General features: G+C 35.4%; 2 protein-coding genes across 6 annotated transcripts in view; both read left to right on the top strand.

Moving 5' to 3' along the window:
* LOC138333976 (small ribosomal subunit protein uS11-like) overlaps window positions 1–17,558 on the top strand; it is a 53,058-nt gene extending 35,500 nt beyond the window's left edge. For 4 of the 5 annotated variants that reach the window (XM_069282701.1, XM_069282702.1, XM_069282700.1 and 1 more), the window contains 2 exons: window positions 6,835–6,900; window positions 17,335–17,558. In XM_069282701.1, coding sequence (XP_069138802.1) covers window positions 6,835–6,900; window positions 17,335–17,448 — 180 coding nt within the window. In that variant the 3' untranslated portion in view covers window positions 17,449–17,558. Of the gene's footprint in view, window positions 1–6,834; window positions 6,901–13,173; window positions 13,291–17,334 lie in introns of all 5 variants that reach the window. The other variant, XM_069282704.1, reaches the window with a different exon arrangement.
* Window positions 17,559–19,365: 1,807 nt separating this feature from the next.
* Window positions 19,366–22,589, top strand: LOC138333967 (uncharacterized protein KIAA1958-like). Its single transcript, XM_069282691.1, has 2 exons — window positions 19,366–21,414; window positions 21,649–22,589. The coding sequence occupies exons 1-2, from the start codon at window positions 20,724–20,726 to the stop codon at window positions 22,269–22,271; spliced, it is 1,314 nt and encodes a 437-aa protein (XP_069138792.1). The 5' UTR covers window positions 19,366–20,723; the 3' UTR covers window positions 22,272–22,589.
* The last annotated feature ends 631 nt before the right edge of the window (window positions 22,590–23,220 follow it).

Consider the following 23,220-nt stretch of genomic DNA (forward strand, 5'->3'; position numbering starts at 1 on the left):
CACTTAGTATATTTTTAAAAAGGTACAAGATATTATATCTATTTTTAATGCCTGTATACGAATAATTTCAATTTTCATTTGAACACTGTATGTGGTTACTTTTTGGATTATACGATAAATGTTCATATATCATACTATTAAATCTCGGTATGATATACAAAAACGGTCGACAATGAATATACTATTAAGGATTTAGTATAATTTTGAAATAATGAATTTAAATCTACACTTAAACTGTAATATAGGAACATATATCAGAAATACCATTGATGTATTTCTGCTTTTTAGTAAACGTTATGGATAAAGTAAAAGTTCGGTACTGTAACTCCAATATCACATAACTGATAACCGTCCACATTTTATTTTTACTCAAAAACGGTGCCGTGTTTGCATCATATCGTTATAGCAGAAGTTTGAATGAAATAAAAACACGGATTCTAGATATATTCATGCTAAATTTTGGGATTTTACTCGTAAAAAGATAGTGTTACATTATACTTTTTTTTATTACACTGAAATTTACATCATATGCTATCTAAATCTCAGTCCAGACTGATCCGAACATCATTTTGATATCGCTATCAAATTGGACTGATTCTCTAATCTAAAGTTAAATATATGCTTGTTTGAATTTTTGAAGTGGTGTAAATGGAATGTTTTGAAACTGAAAATATCTACATCATAAAGCTAGAATAACCATTTACTCGAAAAACTCAAATTGTAGATCTAACGTATACGTATATATGCTGTATACATGTATAGTACTAGGCTTACCTTGCGTCACGGCTCGGCGCGCCGCCGCTCGATGTAAGCAAGGATTTATAAGTGATACGTCCTTGATGTAAGCGACGAAATGTGTTAATATAAACGCAGAAACATTGAATATAAACGGAGAAACATTGAATATAAACGCAGAAATAAATAAATACTGGAATCACATGCAACAAAGTACATCAAATATTACCAGAATATGATATCAGTCGTTTTATGTATATCAAATCAATTCAGCAAACCTGAAAAGCAGATCATTATATAACACTTAATCAGCATTTTACAATTAAAGGCAACAGCAAAATATCTTTCAAAACGTCTGTAAATAACAAATATTTATTTATTTTATGGAAAACGATCTTATTTTAATATCGTCAACAATTCAAATTTGTGAGAAGAATATACATACATGTAATTGCACATAATCAAACACATAATTTGTTTGTCATAGTTAATCCCCGTGTATATACACAATTTTACACATAACCTAGATTCATTTGTTATTGACAGTTATTCATTTGTTACCGCTCGTATCGGAACTCTTCCGAAAAAAGGTGCAAAATGCATAGCTCAAATGACGAGACGCGGGAAAGAAAACAACAAAAGATAGGAGAATAGGATAATGAGGATATATGTATTTTTAAAGGGGAAAAGAGAATTGTAAACATAATTATTTTACAGGTACAATCGGCTGGCGGCTGTACGTACTGTAAGTCTCGTTTCACAAGGTAAAGTTTACCCTGTGTAAGCCGTGTGCTCGGCCGTCACGGCTCGGCGCGCGCCCGCTCGATGTAAGCGACGAAATGTGTTAATATTAGCGCAGAAACATTGAATATAAACGCAGAAACACTGAATATAATCGCAGAAACTCTTAATTCTATCGCCGAATCTGTTAATTTCACCGTCGCATCGGAAAAGTTTGGCGATTCCCAACCTCCGACAATGTAGCAATAAATAGCCGTGCACGTAACGAAGTTGGGTAATTGTGACTGATACCCTCTGTTATTCGGCCGTCAGCCGTCACGACCCACGGCGGACAGAAAAATACTTAATTTTACGGCAGAAATACTTAATTTTATTAATCGAATTGGAATTCTGAGGAAAAGTCTTAATATAAAGGGTTAATACTGAATAAAAAAACACATATGCTAATCCTGCCGAAACTTGTTAAAAATTAAGTATTCTGCCGTTATTCTAACAAGTTTCGGCAAGATTAACACATTTTGGGTTACCAGTGAATTAAATAGGCTAAAATCTTTAAATGACCTCTTTTTAATAACCTGGAGGCAAAGGGGCCTCTAATGTGCTTAGGGATAATATAAATTCTTATTTACTCTATTTGTTAAGTATGAACCACACATGATAACCGGATTGCAGGTGAGTGATTCGGGCCCATTGGGCCCTTGTTTAATTTCAGTTTCAACCGTAAATCGATTTCTTTCAGACATTCCTTTAGTATACAATGGTTAGTATTGTTTACTTTCATCCAGTAATTTTCCTAATAATAGATAAAGAAACTCTTCCAAGTTCAAGATACACCATAGCATTACTAGTGATTTTCTTCACGTATTCTTTTTAAGAAGCTGATGTGTATTTTTCAATGTCATGAGCTATATAGAAAACCATATTTCATATCCATAGTTCAAAACACTACTAACGTAAGAATTAACAAGAGACCCAAGAACCTTAACGGTCATCTGACCACCTTGGCAACAGTCATATAGGAAATTAATTAGATATGGTATCATGGTAGCCATCTTCGCTTTGGGATCAACCAGAGATTTAACAACACTTTGTCAAGATCATATCAGGGTCATTTCATGCAAGTTTCAGCTAAATCGCAAGCAGAAAAACTTTGTCAGGACAATGTCAGGATCATTTTAGGCAAGTTTTAGCCAAATCGCACCGGTAGAACTGTAGAAGAATTTCAAAATATGTTTTTAAGATGGCGGCTGTTGCGGTCTTCTTTGATTCCAGATCGACCCAAAAAATGAAAAAAAACTTGTTTGGGACCATGTTAGAATCATTCCATTCAAGTTTCGGCCAAATTGTGGCTGTGACGGCCATCTTTGCGGATTGCCATCGACCCGACGAATAGCAACACTTTACTGGGACCATGTCAGTATCATTTCAGTCAAGTTCTAGCACCATCGCACTGATAGAACTTTAGAATAAGTTCAAAATATATTTTTAAGATGGCGGATGTGGTGGCCATCTTGGATTTTGGATCGACATAAACTTGGTCAGGACCATGTCAGGATCATTTCATGCAAGTTTCAGCTAAATCACTCTGGTAGAACTTGAGAAAAAGTTCAAAATTCAAGATTTTAGAATATCTCATCCCGATGACCTTAAAAGTAGGTCAAGGTCATTCATTTTCACAACTTTGGTAGCCCTTTATCTCAGCTTGCTGCTGGCTAAATATGAATACCCTGGGCCTTTCGGCTAGTTAGATGTAGTTAAAAGATTTTTGCCTATTTAACCCCATGTGACCTTGAAAATAGATTAAGGTCATTAATTTTCACAACTTTGATAACCCTTCATCCCAACATGCTACGGGCTAAATATGAGTACCCTGAATCAAATACTCTTCATATATTAAATAGGTAAAATTGATAAAATCACTGACTGACTTAAAGTCCCATTATGCTTTCACCAAACTTTGCTAAAATATACATTAACATCCCTTATGAAAGGTTCTTCATTTGGTTTCTTTACAATGAAGATAATTACGCAATAATCAATTAGTAAAGAATTCTTAAAATAGAACGGGTTGATTTGCATAGTTAAAAATACCTCGTGTATACGTATGTGTTCGATACCCGGATATAGTAAACAAAACACGCATGGCCGAGACAGAGGGCAGTTTTGAGGAAACGGTGAGCAATACAATGTTCTATAATTGTTTAGTATATGATACATATTAGATTCCACAGATTATAAATGTGTCCTGTCAAAGGTTACATATAGTTTATATAAAGCTTAATACAAAATACGTATTAATCGAAAAATAGTGGATGTAAATAGTGAAATACATACATGGGGCACTATATGGGGTATTTTATCGTACAAATATAAACACGTGGCCGTGTCATTTAATTTTGGTGATGATTGGTTGATTTTCTTTCCTCTCGTGTAATAATTTGAGATAAATACAGTATTAATCCAAAACTATATATAGATAAATAAATACCATGATGCTACTAATCTATTCATAATTTGAGAGTAAGGAGAGCACAGTATATCTAAATACTTAGAACATACGTAAAGAGGTGGACTAATAGCTTACTATATACATGTATTATAACTGCTTTCTATTTATTCTTTGGGTATTTTATAACGATATTCGTCTATGAAATATGTGATAGTACATGCATGTACATATAAATGAAAGATCACTGGAATCGACGCTAGTCGAGATACATCAATCTGTATGTTGTATCTATATCTCGATTACGTTTCGTGTATTTAGAAAAGGATCATTATATACATCAAGTAGTGATTACCAGGTGCATGAGTCCTAATTATCGTATGGGCATTTTTAAATATAGGCCTACAATTTTATGTACACGGAGCGAATTAAACTAATCAAAGACTCGCATTTATATTAGTACAAACGTCAGTATATATTAGAGTGAACTAAGGGGATATAAATATTGTCAGACTATTGGAGTTTCGTCATTAAAAAGACACAACGTATATTATCTTGACCCTTGATACTACATGGTGGACTATTATTTGCCGTCGGTACGTAATTCTTACATGTACGTAGTAAAAAGGAAAAGGAAATCGAAACTGAAATTTCTCTAATTTCACGAGTGTGCATTCCATTTTACGCTGAACGTGAATTATGTTTATTAGCATTCAGCCCATTTGTTTTCATAGGAAAAGTTCGATTTGTATAAAATATGTGAGAAAAAATAAGTTCGTGATGCCTGCTAGGACTTTACCAGTCTTATTTAAACGGATATTTTCCCCATTTTCTCTGCTTTTAATCAAGGACTGATCCAGGTTTTCTTTAGCTGTTTTGGTATACTTTTCCATCAGATCTTCTTCACTTGATGAACTGTATAGAAATCATTAACGGACTGTTTTTATACTCCATTTTTTAATTAGTACTATTCAATCAAACCAAACTATTCTACATTTTGTACATGCATTCCTTTTCCTGTCCCGTGCATGCAATGAATTATGAGATAAAATGAATCACATTGGCCTACATATGTGGTTCATGCACTGGTGTTTGGCTCTATAGACATTTTTTCTCTCTTTATATATTGACACAGTATTACATATACATTTGTACATGTATATATCATATATAAAGAAAAAAAAGTCTATAGAGCCAAACACCTGTGATTCATATACATGTATCTTTATATGTAGCATAAACATATATTATGTATATATGTTTTTGCATGTAGTAATTACAAAGTTCATAATAATGATCTTATGCTACAATGTGGATTGTACTCAGTTAGTAATTCATGATCATGATCACTTGTCATTGATATATCCGATAATGCCGATATCGTCGTTGACCCTACATGTTGTCTCAAACACTGGGCTAAGTTTCATGTACATGCTCGCGATCGGTCTGCAATGGAGTAGAACATGTAGGTTTTCCAGACTTCGTATGTATGTATGTATATCTATATAGCAGGTAACGACATGGCGTGTTTGTGTTTACTTTCATTTATTACGAGTTTGGCGAGTCATCCCGTGGAAGGCCTCATCAGGTAACACAAACGTACGTGTGTTCGGTTTCGATGTACACAAACGTGTGTTCGGTTTCCATGTACATTTCAACAAAGCTAGATTAGACCCTATAGGCATCTATAAATCTTTATTACAAAATACATAAGATCAGCAAATACCATTGCAATTATAATTTTGTTAATTGCTTGCTTTCCATTCAAGAACAAACACTTTTTGAATAGTTTTAGCCTAGTTTTATATAGAAACTACATGTAAATACATGCATGTACAACATGTATTTGTAGGTCTACGCGTGGAATGCGTGGGATCGTAACGTGCAGTCGATCGCGATCGAGCAATGCAACTTGACCGCTAAATTGTCGTTGTTTGAAGGAACGTGCACGTGGTGAAGAACGGACCCATGTGTGTTCGCTGACACGTATTTGGCGAGTCTTCAGTGCGTTCGCCATGCACGATGTTGAAGTTTGTTAGGGAAATTCCACTTTTTTGTGCCTACGCATGCGTACTAGATTGTTTTGGCTCTGGGGCGGAACTACGGATTTCCCCCTCTCCGAAGAGGGGTTTTCTATTGTTTTTTAAAAACATGGAAATGTTGGGCATTTTTTATTAGCAGATATTTTCATAAGGATATATGCTCTACTATTCAGCAAAGTTTGGTACTTTATGACGATATTTTTTCACCCCAAAACATAATGGGGCTTTAAAGAGCCTGGTATAGTATTCTGTATCCGAACTCAGGTGACTCTTAGGCCCATGGGCCTCTTGTTCATTTTAAATCAATAAGCTTTCAGAAAGTCCTTTTCCACAGTATTTTTAGATACATAGAATCTCATTAAAAAAAAGATAAATGTTTAATCAACAACAAAAAAAAAAAAATGACTGGTAATGTGTTGGAAGAAAAACCTTTATACACTTTTTAAAAAACATACTCCACTGTCAAGTGAATGACCTTTTTCCAGTTTTTAGCTCACCAGGCACTGATTTCTCGAAACAAAAGTCATGAAGTCAAAACTTGTTTTTCTCCTTATGTAACTTATATAAAAAGTTTTGACTTTGTCAATGAGTTTTTATACATCAGTAAACTTTGTTACGAGAAATTGGGGCCTGGCCCAAAGGGCTGGCGAGCATATGCCATGGCACGTCGTTTGTCTGTCAGGAAAGTTAAAAGAAAATCTGTAAATATACTTGAGAAAATAAACACTGAACATGTATTAAGAACATTTCTTGGCATAAACTAGGTGAACAATACAGGCTCTCTGTACCTCTTGTTTATTAAATAAATGTCTACATTGCAGACAACCCTATGATTGTAAGATTAATATTTGTTTGTCTTTCGTCGTGTAGGAGGCAAAAAGAGAAGGATTGTATGCTGTTAAGGTAGCTCTGAAAGGAATCGGCACAGGTAGAGAGGTATGGTCATCCATTATTTTCCATCGATTACTAAGAGGCTGAACACCTCTTATAAGTGAATCTAATGTAAAATGACTTAATTTGCCCCCCAGGGGGCTGTGGGAGGGGCCAAAAGAGGTCAAAATGGTAGAATCAAATACTCTTAATAGATAGAATGGTCTTCACCCCTGCGAATCGATCATGAATAATTCATGAACATTCATGAACTTTTCATGAACTATCCATGAACTATTCATCAAAAGTTCATGAACTAAGTTCATGAACATTCATGAATGTTCTTGAACATTAAATGGCCTAATGGAAATAATACACAGCATTTTCATGCACAGTTCATGAACTGTTCATGAATATTTAGTTCATGAATAGTTCATGAACAGTTCATGAATAGTTCATGGACAGTTCATGAATAGTTCATGGACAGGTTCATGAATAGTTCATGGACAGTTCATGAATAGTTCATGAACAGTTCATGAACATTTGATGAACTGTTCATGAACATTAAATGGTCAAATGAAAATAGTAAACAATGCTTCATGAACTAAATTGATGACAGTTCATGAATATTTAGTTCATGAACTGCATCATAACCAGTTTGATACTGAATCAAAATTTGTAATGAATTACAACTTCAGCAATCATACTTTAATATTGAAAACCAAATTCATTAAAATGTCTCCAGCTGACATGTTTATTTTTCAAGCAATGAATTTTCTTTTAAGTAGAAAATGGCAAACTCAATACTATAGATTATAAATAGATGTCATAATAACATATACATTACATACAATTTTAAAATTAATATATATAGTTATTATATATAAGTCTGTTTTGTTTTTAAAGAGAGTTGAAAAAATTTCCTTTGATTGCAAATATTTTGAATAAACCTATCTATTGTAGTTCAGTGGTGAAGTTTACACTGACAGTATATAAGTGCAAGGGCCCTTTGTGTCCAGCTGTTTCCCCTTTTCTGTACCCCCTCCCTATCCCCACTAAGTATGGCCTTGAGGCCATGGTCCATTCTTATCTCAGTGTGTAAATTCCTTACACATGTCTAAGCACAATATTATGTACACATATAGGCCGGGATCTAGGGGGGGTCTACGTGCACCCCCCCACAACTTAACGAACCCCCCCCCCCCCCCCCCCCCCCCCCCCCCCCCCCCCCCCCCCCCACCCCCCCAACAACTTAACGAACCAATGTTTTTCTGAAGCCTTATGACCCACTGATAACGAAATCGAGAGGTAACATTGTATAAACTGGGATGAACTTCCGGTTATGACGTCATCAAGATGGCCGCCATATCGAATTTCACTAAAGATTGAAAAATAGTCATAACATTGACATTTTTCAACCGAAGAAGACAAATGAGGCATCAAAATGACCACAATAGAACAACAATTACATATCAGGACCATATAATCCAATATATGTAGTTATTTCTACGCAGGAAATGAAAAAATCGGATTTTAAGCTCAAAAATGGTAATTTTTTAGCAAATTTTTCATATTTGGCTTGACGCAGCAAAAATGTTTGCCAACAGCAAACTATTATTTCTAATCAGTTATTTGACCTCTTATCAATCAGTAAAAACAACATCAACAAAAAAACATTGTTAACATTGTATAAGCTCCGGTTATGACGTCATCAAGATGGCCGCCATCTCGAATTTCACTAACAATTGAAAAATAGTCATAACATTAACATTTTTCAACCGAAGTAGACAAATGAGGTATCAAAATGATCATAATATAACACAAAATTCATATCGGAACCATATAATCCAATATATGTAGTGATTTCTACGCAGGAAATGAAAAAAATAGGATTTTAAGCTCAAAAATGATAATTTTATAGCAATTTTTTCATATTTGGCTTTACGCAGCTATAATTGTTTCCCAACAAGAAAGTATTATTCGAAATCAGTTATTTTGACCTCTTATCAATTAGCAAAAACAACAACAACAAAAATGTATAGAAATTCAAAAGAGAATTATTGTTATACCATCATTTGGTTTACAAAACATCACCGGGTGCGTATACAGGGTATATGATTGCTGTTTTTTCCAAACCGCTGACACTACAGTTTCCGGATGTCTTAGAACTTCCCGAAGATAACATTGGCAATTGACGATTCATATCTTAACACATTTGAATTTTAAGTTGGCTTAATATCTAAGTGGGACTTATTTCCTAACAAAATCCATTTTCATGTTCGAAAGTTTGTAGACTAGTAGCGTCTCAAGATGAATTTTTACTTCACAACGCCAACTAATAGGGTATCAAATTAAAACTGAAGAAAGCATTTGTTTCCCTTAATACCACGACACTTTCCGAAATTTGTTTCTTTTAGAAATAGCGCATCCACTGTTAACTTTATTTTTCTGTGTATAACGTAAGAAAATGTCAGATGGTTACTGCAGTATCACATATTTCTTTCAATAGTTCTTAATGATAAGCATTATCTTTGTGCGTGCTTTCTCGCCAGAGTGTCGATGAGCTGATGAGCTGATGTGATATTACATTACCGGTTTACCATCGTGGTTCTAACTTGTCAACCGTCCGTGGCCAGAGGTAACATCAAGAACATCGGGTTCGCGGATGTGGGAGCTCATCTTGTTTTCAACCTAGTGATTCACATATCGTATATGATGTTCCAGACCTCTCCGGTAGGATGGAAAAGACACCAGAGCCACATTCTGCGAAGGGTTGAGTTGCATCTCCTTAATTCGTATGAAGCACAATTCCTCATTCTTGTGAACCCTCAGTGACCATAGATGACACAAGTGAATTATTTGAGGTCATAAATGAGGTCTACAGTGAAGTTCCTCTCTTTGCCAAGTCTGGAGAGCACTGTAGAAAACTTTTTCTGGAGAGTCTTCAATGGTGTATCCACGCATACACCAGATGCGACACAACCAGTACCTTCAAGGGACATGGGAAAGTCTGACCAATGAAAAACATTTAACATTTATGACCTCATTAAAGACCTCAAGGATATCACCTGTGCCACCTATAGTCGCACGAGTGTCCACAAGGTTGATGAATGGTGCTTGAATCATTCAACTATTCGAAGAATCTGGATCTGGTGTAATTTCCTGAGAAGTCTGAAACAGCATATACGATATGTTAGAATCTGAAGGAGATCCCACATCCCTGAACCTGTTGTTCCTGATATAAACTCTGGCCATGGATGGGCCATGAAAGATGTCAGGCTAGAACACCACTGGTAATGTAAGTGTCACATCATCTCATCGACATCGAAGACGACGCTCTGGCTTTCGACGAATTGGATACTGATATCTCGATTACTCTGATTTGGACTGCATGTACCAGCTACCAGACATGGCGAGTCACGTCAGAGGATAGTGCAGTGAGGTGGGAAAGCACGCACAATGATAATGGTTATAATTGAGAACCAGCGAAAGAAATATGTGACATTGTGGTACCTATCTGACATTTTGCTAATAATATGCATAGGAAATAAACGAAACTGTGATTTGTCCTACCCGAGGCTAGATATTCTGTCAACTTTACATTCATGTTTCCTACTTATAAATCGCCAATAGTCAAACTTATTTAAGGAACTTATAACACACCAGGAAACTAGTGTCAGCGGTTTGGAGTTAGAAAAATAGCATATACCCAGTATACGCACCCAGTGATGTTTTGTAACTTAATGATGGTATAACAATAATTCTGTTTTGTATCTCTATATATTTTATTGTTTTACTGAGTGATTAGAGGTCAAATAACTGTTTACGAATAATAGTTTGCTGTTGGTAAACATTTTTGCTGCGTCAAGCCAAATATGAAAAATTTGCTAAAAATTATCATTTTTGAACTTAAAATCCGATTTTTTCATTTCCTACCTAGAAATCACTACATATATTGAATTATGTGGTCCCGATATGAATTTGATGTTCTATTATGATCATTTTGATACCTCATTTGTCTACTTCGGTTGAAAAATGTTAATGTTATGACTATTTTTCAATCTTTAGTGAAATTCGAGATGGCGGCCATCTTGATGACGTCATAACTGGAGCTTATACAATGTTAACATTGTTTTTTTTGTTGGTGTTGTTTTAACTGATTGATAAGAGGTCAAATAACTGATTAGAAATAATAGTTTGCTGTTGGCAAACATTTTTGCTGCGTCAAGCCAAATATGAAAAATTTGCTAAAAAATTACCATTTTTGAGCTTAAAATCCGATTTTTTCATTTCCTGCGTAGAAATAACTACATATATTGGATTATATGGTCCTGATATGTAATTGTTGTTCTATTGTGGTCATTTTGATGCCTCATTTGTCTTCTTCGGTTGAAAAATGTCAATGTTATGACTATTTTTCAATCTTTAGTGAAATTCGATATGGCGGCCATCTTGATGACGTCATAACCGGAAGTTCATCCCAGTTTATACAATGTTACCTCTCGATTTCGTTATCAGTGGGTCATAAGGCTTCAGAAAAACATTGGTTCGTTAAGTTGTGGGGGGGGGGGGTGCACGTAGACCCCCCCTAGATCCCGGCCTAATACATTTCAGGCTACTAACTTGTGAAAGTAAATGTCCTGACCCCTTTCAATGACTACTTACATTTGATAGCTTCTGTATCTATAAAATGCTAATATTTATTATTAATTAAAGTACTAGCTACCATGTATATTAACTGATTCTGACTACATTGGAAGCATTTCTTGTCAAACAAATGGAGCCAGTAAATGGAAAGTTTCAATAGTCAAAATGTGACTTTTGAAAAACAGATTCTACATATATATAGTAACCTTTTAATCTTTTAGATACCAATTATTTATACATTTCTTTATTGTTTCACACCTTTCAGGTTATGAAACTAGCTTGTGTACTTGTAGAAATCAAATCAAAGATCTCCATGTTATGTTGCACACACATGTACATGCAAACTCCAGCTCCTAAAGATATACTATGCACATTAAATTGAAATCAAACAAAGAAGATAATTAGATATTTAACATACCTTGTAAACTGTGTCATCAATCCATAATATGAACCTTTGGATTATAATATATCCTAAGAATTGTTGCACATAGTTCATCTCTTTGTAAATGCCTCCATCACTGTTTAAAATCTGGTGATGTCATGACCCTATATTCCAGCACCCAATCAAAAGCCAGATTGTTTGTCATGTGATCATGCATGAGGCTTCACTTTGATTTTATGAAAAATTAATTTTTTTCCAAGCTTCACATATTTTAAAAAATAGAAGAAGAAAATAAACCAAATTTAGCATTAAAAAATCAAGGTATGTTTTTAAAACATAATCAATATATACAGTTACTTCAATTTAGTTCATGAACATATAATTTATGTTCATGAATAGTTCATGAATTAAAAATAAGTTCATGAACAATCTACTGATGTTCATGAACAGTTCATGAAAACCATATTTAAATATTATGTTCATGAACTATTCATGAATAGTTCATGAAACTTCATGGACACTTCATGAACCAAAGTTCATGAACTGGTTCATGAACTTTGTATGAAAAATTTAATGAACAATTCATGAACATTTACAGAAAGTTCATGAACATTCATGAACATTTCATGGTTCATGAAAGTTCATGAACATCAATTCGCAGGGGCTGAGATCCTTTACAAAAATGTGAATTATATGACCCTTGTGTCTCATGGTTCCGACTGGGGAGGGGATTAAATTTACTATTATATAGGGAAAACACATTTATCAGCATTATTTACTCAATTGTCATAGGAAATGAGTCAAGTTTGGTTAGAAATATTAGCCTGAGATATAGCATTTGAAAATATCCATATCGGTCCTAGCTGACCCCCAGGGACCAGAGGGGAGGGATCAAATTTACTATAGTTTATATAGGAGAAACACATTCAAATTTTATGAACTTTATTTGCTCAATTTTCATAGGAAATGAGTCAAACTTGGTTAGAATTATTAGCCTAAGATATAGCTGACCCCCAGGGACCAGAGGGGTGTGACCAAAAGGGGTCAAAATGGCTAAAATTTCAAAAATCTTCTCCTGAATTCAGATTTGATGGAACCAGATACTCTTCATAGATTGAAAAGATCACTGACCAACTTCAAGGCCCAGTATATTGTGTTTATATGTCTTTAATTTTTTTCATAATATATTCAAACTCAGGTGGACTGTTAAGGCCCATGGGCCTCTTGTTAATTTTCAGGCTGGTCTTAACGCCTTGGTGACAGTGGCAGTCTCGATTGCATTGTGTATTGCTATGATTTTTAATTTTTAGGCTGGTCTTAAAGCCTTGGTGACTGCTGGACTTTCTGTAGTATCAATAACAGATGTCACTCCTATACCATTCAATGGTAACAGACCACCAAAGAAAAGATCCCTGTGAACAACACAGGTTTGTGTTTGTCACTGTCTGATTTGAATCCATGTAATACATGACTGCTATATCAGATAAATGTTTGTTATTACCGAATTAAAACCAGGTGAGCAATTAAAACAGGCCCTCTTGGCTTCTTTTTGAAATTCTTACATATGTATGGAGCAGATGAATGAATATTTTTCTTCAAAAGTTACTTACTTTACACTTACTATTAGCATCAGGCCAAATAAAAAAAATTCTTGTTTGCTGTAAAACCCTCTTAAAATGAAGGGTCGGTAGGTAGAGATTTTATTTTTTTTTTTTCTTAATCCCAGTTTTTTGGTGTCGCCTGCAACGCAATGGCGACACTTAGGTATCACTATATCGGCGATGGTGTCGTCGGCGTCCGGGAAACAGTTTCTGTGCGATAACTTAAGTATTTATTGTCCAATTTCACAAAATTTGGTATATAGCTTCATATTAATGAGATCTCGGATGAGTTTGATAATTGTTAAAATCAGTCAAATTTTGCAAGAGTTATGGGACTTTAAAATCGTCAAAATAGAAAAATCCATGGTTTCCACTCGATAACTTAAATATCTATCGTCCAAATTCAACCAAATTTGATAAAATGTTTTATATCAATGAGATCTCGGATGAGTTCAATAATGGTCAAAATCCATCAATATTTGTAAGAGTCAAGGGACTTTAAAATCGTCAAAACAGATAAATGCATAGTTTCCGCTTGATATCTTTAGTATTTATTGTCCCATTTCAAGCAAATTTGGTATGTTGCTTTATACCAATGATATCTTATATTGGTTCAATACTGGTCAAAATCCGTCAATATTTTGCAAGAGTTACGGGACCTTAAATCTTCAAAACATGGCTTCCGCTTGACAACTTTAGTATTTATTATCCGATTTCAACCAAATTTGGTATATTGCTTTATATCAATGAGATCCTAGATGGGTTCGATACTGGTCAAAATCCATCAATATTTGCAAGAGTTATGGGACTTGATTAATTCACCTAATTATTGACAGTATTTTCAACTGTAAATAACTATTTTTAGGTCATCTGACCGAAGGTCATGCGCCGTGCACCGTCCGCGGTGCGTCGTGCGTAAGACTATTTATACAAAAGCCTACTCCTCCTTAACCCTTGAGCGGATTACATCCATATTTGGTGTGAAACAATCATTTGGGAAGGACAATCATATTTTATATAAATAAGCCTAGTTCGACCCCTAGGGGCTGAGGGGTGTGGCCCCAAAAGGTCAAATTTTCATAATTTAAGCTTTAAAATCCTACTCCTCTTTCATCCATGGATGGATTTCATCCATATTTGGTGTGAAATATCATTGGGGAAGGACAATCATGTATTAGTTAAATGAGCCTGGTCCAACGCCTAGGGGCTGAGGGGTGGGGCCCCAAAAGGGCAAATTTTCTTAATTTTAGCTTTAAAATCCTACTCCTCCTTCATCCTTGAATGGATTTCATCTATATTTGGTGTAAAATATCATTGGGGAAGGACAATCATATTTTATATCAATGAGCCTGGTCCGACCCCTAGGGGCTGAGGGATGGGGCCCAAACGGGCAAATTTTCTTAATTTAAGCTAGATCCTACTCCTCCTTCATCCTTGGATGGATTTCATCCATATTTGGTGTGAAACATCATTGGGGAAGGACAATCATACATTATTTAAATGAGCCTGGTCTGACCCCTAGGGGCTGAGGGGTGGGGCCCCAAAAGGGCAAATTTTTCTTAATTTTTAGCTTTAAAATCCTACTCCTCCTTTATCCTTGGATGGATTTCATCTATATTTGGTGTGAAACATCATTGGGGAAGGACAATCATATATTATTTAAATGAGCTTGGTCCGACCCCTAGGGGCTGAGGGGTGGGGCCCCAAAAGAGCAAATTTTCTTAATTTAAGCTTTAAAATCCTACTCCTCTTTCATCCTTGGATGGGTTTCATCCATGTTTAGTGTAAAATATCATTGGGGAAGGACAATCATATTTTGTACAACTGAGCCTGGTCCGACCCCTAGGGGCTGATGGATGGGGCCAAAAAAAGGGCAAATTTTCTTAATTTAAGCTTTTTAATCCTACTCCTCCTTTATCCTTGGATGAATTTTATCCATATTTGGTGTGAAACATCATTTGGGAAGGACAATCGTATTTTGATGTATTTTTCATATAAATGAGTCTGGTCCGACCCCTAGGGGCTGAGGGGTGGGGCCCCAAAAGGGCAAATTTTCTTAATTTTAGCTGGCCCACTTCCTGTTTTCAAATTTCGATCTCTGATCTCAATGAAAATTGGTCTATAGGGGTTTAAATAGATGCCGAACAACATGCAAACATTTTCATAAAGATTTTGGTATTCCAAGATGGCCGCTGACCCACTTCCTGTTTTCAGGTTTCAGTCTCAGATCTCAAGGAAAATTGTTCTATAGGGATTTTAATTGATTCAGAAGGGGGAACTTTAGGTGATGACAATCATATTTTATAAAGGACCGAGCTAAGACCCATGGGGATAGTACGGCGGATGTCCAAAATGGAAGCTTTGCTGAAATTTGGCTTTAAAATCTTACTCCTCCTTATATTAATCCGTGAATGGGTTACAACCATATATGGATGAAGGGCTACCAAGTTTGTTCAACAAATGACATACCTATTTCAGAAACTTACATATTCAACTAAGGAGTTCCTTGTATTGTTTATATTAATCATTAACCAATACTTTATACTGTGACTTTGTTGTTTTGTGCAATGAGTCAGATGACCGTTAAGGCCCATGGGCCTCTTGTTTGTGATGCTGTGTAGGCGACACATCCACTTAGAATTCGTGGAATTCTTGTTGCAGTGAAAAACTGAAATAGACTTTATTCAACCCTATATAAACCATAGATTTGAATCTGAGGAAATTATTGGTGTCTTGAATTTACAGAATTTATACCAAAATTCCTGATTTTGTGCAAAACCAAGCAAAATTTAGGATGTTATTTGTTTGCCTGAGGGCAAAACTAATAAAAAGTTTTTGAGTAGGCACTGATTATATAGGGTCGGTCGGGTTACCGGAAACACAAATAATTTTTTGTATGGCCTCATTGAAAAATTTGAGCTTCTTATTCCTGCTTCGGAATAAAAGAATTTAAAATCATTAATTGCATCCCCCCCCCCCTAAAAAAAAAATATAATGAGTACTCAGACACCAAAAGCAAATGTCAAGGTCAAGGTCATTTGTTAAACTTCTTCTCAAGTTCTACCTGTGAGATTTGGCTGAAACTTACCTGAAATGATGCTGTATTGTCTTGACAAAATATTGTTATTTTTCGGGTCAATCCAAATTCCAAGATGGCTGTCACAACCGCCGTCTTGAAATATCATTTTGAACTTCTTCTCAAGTTCAACAGGTGTGATTTGGCTGAAACTTGCATGAGATGTTGTGGATATGATCTCAACAAAAGTGTTGTTACATCTCCGGTTCATTTTAAATTGAAGATGGCCACCTTGATACCATATCTAATTAATTTGTTAAATGACCGTTGCCAAGCTTAAGGTACAGTCAGATGACCGTTAAGACCCTTGGGTCTATTGCTTTATATGTATTTTTGTATTAATTAAACATATATTACACATAACATCAATTATTGTCCAACTGATAAATGGTGTTGGTGGTGGAGCATCTCTCAGTTTAATTAGATATTATACATTTTCACCATTTACTTGTGAATTCTTAATGCAGTGCTTTATAATTATTGAATTTTAATGTGTCTTATAGCTAAGAAAGTCTCTGATAGTATTCACATTGTCTATCTTTCTGTCTGCATATCCATAATTGATAGCCATAGAATTTCTTCAAGAAAGGTTAAAGCCCTTGGCCATTATTTTGAAATTGTACATGGTAAAACTTTACAGTTCAGAACATTAAGAACTTAAATTAACTTACGATAAAAGAAACAACTTATAACTACAATTTTAAAAAGTTATTTGTGGGCTTTCTGATTGATATCAGATTTCTACTTGATTGGGATCACTGATTTATAAGATACCGTTCTTTTTCTGGTTACAGACTTTCAAAGAAACTGATCACCATGTCATCGTACAATTCGTGTTGGATACAGAAAGATGGATGGGAAACCATATTGACTGGGAAATATTGTCATCTAGATGTTTGAGAATTTAACCTTTGAGGAACTATAAAAAGTTGAAATTGCACATTATTTCAATACCATGCATTATAACTATGTATTGGCATGTATCAATTACTTATAATAAAGGATTTCTGGAACATGTCATCTGATGTTTATATAAATTGATTTGGTTTCTGTTGTATAACATGAGATGTTAGCCTATAACTTATATCACCTCATCAGATGTTAGCCTATAACTTATATCACCACATCAGATGTTAGCCTATCAATTATATCACCACATCAGATGTTAGCCTATAACTTGTATCACCTCATCAGATGTTAGCCTATAACTTATATCATCACATCAGATGTTAGCCTATAACTTGTATCACCACATCAGATTTTAGCCTATAACCTATATCACCACATCAGGTGTTAGCCTATAACTTATATCACCTCATCAGATGTTAGCCTATAACTTATATCACCTCATCAGATGTTAGCCTATAACCTATATCACCACATCAGATGTTAGCCTATAACTTGTATCACCTCATCAGGTGTTAGCCTATAACTTATATCACCTCATCAGATGTTAGCCTATAACCTATATCACCACATCAGATGTTAGCCTATAACCTATATATCACCACATCAGATGTTAGCCTATAACTTATATATCACCTCATCAGATGTTTGCCTATATCTTATATCACCACATCAGATGTTAGCCTATAACTCATATCACCTCATCAGATGTTAGCCTATAACTTATATCACCTCATCAGATGTTTGCCTATAACTTATATCACCACATCAGATGTTAGCCTATAACTTATATCACCTCATCAGATGTTAGCCTATAACATATATCACCACATCAGATGTTAGCCTATAACTTGTATCACCACATCAGATGTTAGCCTATAACTTATATCACCTCATCAGATGTTAGCCTATAACTTATATCACCTCATCAGATGTTTGCCTATAACTTGTATCACCACATCAGATGTTAGCCTATAACTTATATCACCTCATCAGATGTTTGCCTATAACTTGTATCACCACATCAGATGTTTGCCTATAATTTATCACCTCATCAGATGTTTGCCTATAACTTACATCACCACATCAGATGTTAGCCTATAACTTGTATCACCACATCAGATGTTGGCCTATAACTTATATCACCACATCAGATGTTAGCCTATAACTTATATCACCTCATCAGATGTTTGCCTATAACTTGTATCACCACATCAGATGTTGGCCTATAACTTATATCACCACATCAGATGTTAGCCTATAACATATATCATCACATCTGATGTTAGCCTATAACTTATATCACCACATCAGATGTTAGCCTATAACTTATATCACCACATCAGATGTTAGCCTATAATTTATCACCTCATCAGATGTTTGCCTATAACTTATATCACCACATCAGATGTTAGCCTATAACCATATTATTCACCACATCAGATGTTAGCCTATAACTATATATCACCATAACATCACCATCAGATGTTAGCCTATAACTTATATCATCACATCAGATGTTAGCCTATAACTTGTATCACCACATCAGATGTTAGCCTATAACCTATATCACCACATCAGGTGTTAGCCTATAACTTATATCACCTCATCAGATGTTAGCCATAACTTAGATCCCTATTTGCCTATAACCTATATCACCACATCAGATGTTAGCCTATAACTTGTATCACCTCATCAGGTGTTAGCCTATAACTTATATCACCTCATCAGATGTTAGCCTATAACCTATATCACCACATCAGATGTTAGCCTATAACCTATATCACCACATCAGGTGTTAGCCTATAACTTATATCACCTCATCAGATGTTAGCCTATATCTTATATCACCACATCAGATGTTAGCCTATAACTCTATATCACCACTCATCAGATGTTAGCCTATAACTTATATCACCTCATCAGATGTTAGCCTATATCTTATATCACCACATCAAATGTTAGCCTATAACTCATATCACCTCATCAGATGTTAGCCTATAACTTATATCACCTCATCAGATGTTTGCCTATAACTTATATCACCACATCAGATGTTAGCCTATAACTCATATCACCTCATCAGATGTTAGCCTATAACTTATATCACCTCATCAGATGTTTGCCTATAACTTGTATCACCACATCAGATGTTAGCCTATAACTTATATCACCTCATCAGATGTTTGCCTATAACTTGTATCACCACATCAGATGTTAGCCTATAACTTATATCACCTCATCAGATGTTGGCCTATAACTTATATCACCACATCAGATGTTAGCCTATAACCTATATCACCTCATCAGATGTTGGCCTATAACTTATATCACCACATCAGATGTTAGCCTATAACCTTATATCACCACATCAGATGTTAGCCTATAACTTGTATCACCACATCAGATGTTAGCCTATAACTTATCACCACATCAGATGTTAGCCTATAACTTTATCACCACATCAGATGTTAGCCTATATCTTATATCACCTCATCAGATGTTAGCCTATAACCTTTATCACCTCATCAGATGTTGGCCTATAACTTATATCACCACATCAGATGTTAGCCTATAACTATATCACCACATCAGATGTTAGCCTATAACTTGTATCACCACATCAGATGTTAGCCTATAACTTATCACCACATCAGATGTTAGCCTATAACTTATATCACCTCATCAGATGTTAGCCTATAACCTATATCACCACATCAGATGTTAGCCTATAACTTCTATCACCACAACAGATGTTAGCCTATAACTTGTATCACCACATCAGATGTTAGCCTATAACCTATATCACCTCATCAGATGTTAGCCTATAATTAATATCACCTCATCAGATGTTAGCCTATAATTTATCACCACATCAGATGTTGGCCTATAACTTGTATCACCACATCAGATGTTAGCCTATAACCTATATCACCACATCAGATGTTAGCCTATAACTTATCACCACATCAGATGTTAGCCTATAACCTATATCACCACATCAGATGTTAGCCTATAACTTATATCACCACATCAGATGTTAGCCTATAACTTATATCACCTCATCAGATGTTATACCCCTATAAAATAGTTCCTATATAAACTCTATTGACAAAAATGCCAATAAATTAACTGTTCCGACGAGCGGTCCAAAGAACTGTTAAAATCGACTGTTAAAATGTGCTGTTGGACCGGAGTGACGTCACACCAACAATTCGTGACGTCAATGGTATGTCAATGCGACGTCAATCTTCTTATCGTTTGGTAAACAAACATAATGGCGGAAGGCAGCACTCGATTTGCGGAAGCAACAGAGGATGAAATTCAGAAGATTCTGAACGACCGTGATAGCAAAAACACTAAAAACGTTATCAGAACTGCTGAAAATCTTCTTCATGAATACTGTGAAGCGGTTGGATGTACAGTTGGGTCGTCCCTTACCAATGTTACAGTGGACGAATTGTGTGAAATCCTACGGAAGTTCTACTGCGCCGCAAGGAAAAAAGACGGCAGTATGTATGCTAAAAAAACCATGATATCTATAAGATATGGGCTGCAAAAGTCCTTTGAGAAGTCCCATGGCATCGACATAATCAACGACGTCGGATTTAAGATCGCCAATGACGTATTTCATGCCAGTATGGTAAAAATCAAGAAAGAGGGAGCCGGCGAAGTGAAACACAAAGAAATCATAAGTGAAGCAGACATGAAAGTTCTGTATGACAGCGGAGTGTTCAGCACAGAAACACCCAAAACTCTACAACAGAAAGTATTCTTTGAGTTGATGTTATACTTTTGTAACAGAGGTAGAGAAAATTTACGTAACATGACCAGAAATGATTACACAGTGCAGTCTGACGCTGACGGCAGACGTTATGTTACCTGTAGTGTGTCGAGGCTGACAAAGAACCACAGGGGAGATACTGCTGATGATGATCAAGATGGGGGCAGAATGTATGAGCAACCAGGTATGTAATGTATTTTTTATTCCAATCACGAATGTCCATAAGTGCCGAGATAAGCTCTACAACTGGCAATCTAAATTTCCTCGTGTCACCTTTTACTACTGTAATTTGTCTCAACCCACTCGCCCCACGATTATCCAAAAGATACATTTAAACAACAAGGTCTAGGTTAGATCCATATTTCGTATTTGAATCATTCGGTTAGTAATAGTTAATTTTTACATTATTTTTTTTCAGGAGACCCAAATTGTCCTGTTGCAAGTTTTGAGAAGTATTCGGTAAAACTTAATCCATTATGCGATGCGCTTTGGCAGCGACCCCGTCAGTCAATTAAGGACGAAAATCATGTTTGGTACGACAACATGGTACTTGGTAAAAATAAACTAGGGTACATGATGCAGTCCATAAGTAGTGAGGCTGGGCTCGGAACTACATATTCCAACCACTGTATTAGGGCAACATGTATATCTATGTTGGATGAATGTGGATATGAATCTCGACACATCATCGGCATATCAAAACACAAGTCAGAAACAAGTTTGAAGCACTATTCATCAAAATTAAGTAACACGAAGAAACGAGAAATGTCATATGCTTTAGCAAAGAAAGTTGTTCCACAACCTTCAAGCTCTGTGCAACCACCAATGAAGGAGATTGCTCCAGTAAATGTAGTTATACCCAACTCACATACACCTCACGAAACTACATGTTGTGATGTGCTGGATATAGATGACAAGGAACTAGCCGCTTTGCTTGAAAATCCGGATGTGCTTGGAAGTATAGAAAATATTCCACAGCAAAGTCATGCAAAATCAGTTTTTTCGTTCCACGGATGCAACATCAACATTTATAATAGTTGAATGTGATTTTTTTTCACAATGTTGTGATGATACTGTCAGTGTTAATTAATAACTTTGAAATCTATACCGGTATCTTATAATGTTACATGTATGCTATACATGTATTTTTCATTAATTGTTACAATAAAGCTTCAGCTTGACAAAGACTATGTATTTCATGGACAGAATGAACATTAACACTCACAATGATTTAATTTGAATAAATTCAGACTGGTTTATTCATTTTAAGAAGATGCATCTAATAGGAAAAAACAACACAAAATTCCTTGTTTCGTGATGTGGTATTATGTTGTTTTGTTATTTGATATATTTGTTAAAGTGGTTTAAAAATAATAAATTAATTACTCTTTTAAAATTTTGAGTCATTGGGGTATAACAAAAACAGTTATCGACTGGGTTTTCGGGCAACAGATGATTTGTTGGACCCTCACACAAACTGTTGACCTCGGCCTTCGGCCTCGGGCAACAGTTTGTCTTCGGGTCCAACAAATCATCTGTTGCCCTCAACCCCAGTCAACAACTGTATAATATAACCTCATCAGATGTTGGCCTATAACTTATATCACCACATCAGATGTTAGCCTATAACTTATATCACCACATCAGATGTTAGCCTATAACTTATATCACCACATCAGATGTTAGCCTATAACTTATATCACCACATCAGATGTTAGCCTATAACTTATATCACCACATCAGATGTTAGCCTATAACTTATATCACCACATCAGATGTTAGCCTATAACTTATATCACCACATCAGATGTTAGCCTATAACTTATATCACCACATCAGATGTTAGCCTATAACTTATATCACCACATCAGATGTTAGCCTATAACTTATATCACCACATCAGATGTTAGCCTATAACTTATATCACCACATCAGATGTTAGCCTATAACTTATATCACCACATCAGATGTTAGCCTATAACTTATATCA

The sequence above is a fragment of the Argopecten irradians genome, chromosome 10 (genome assembly GCF_041381155.1).
Source record: "Argopecten irradians isolate NY chromosome 10, Ai_NY, whole genome shotgun sequence".
NCBI lineage: Eukaryota > Metazoa > Mollusca > Bivalvia > Pectinida > Pectinidae > Argopecten > Argopecten irradians.

What these genes read in the sequence shown, in the direction of transcription:
- LOC138333967 (XM_069282691.1), top strand. Translation starts at nt 20,724, where the DNA reads ATGGCGGAAGGCAGCACTCGATTTGCGGAAGCAACAGAGGATGAAATT. An exon ending in CAGAATGTATGAGCAACCAG is followed by an intron (nt 21,415 to 21,648) that starts GTATGTAATGTA and finishes ATTTTTTTTCAG; the next exon opens with GAGACCCAAATTGTCCTGTT.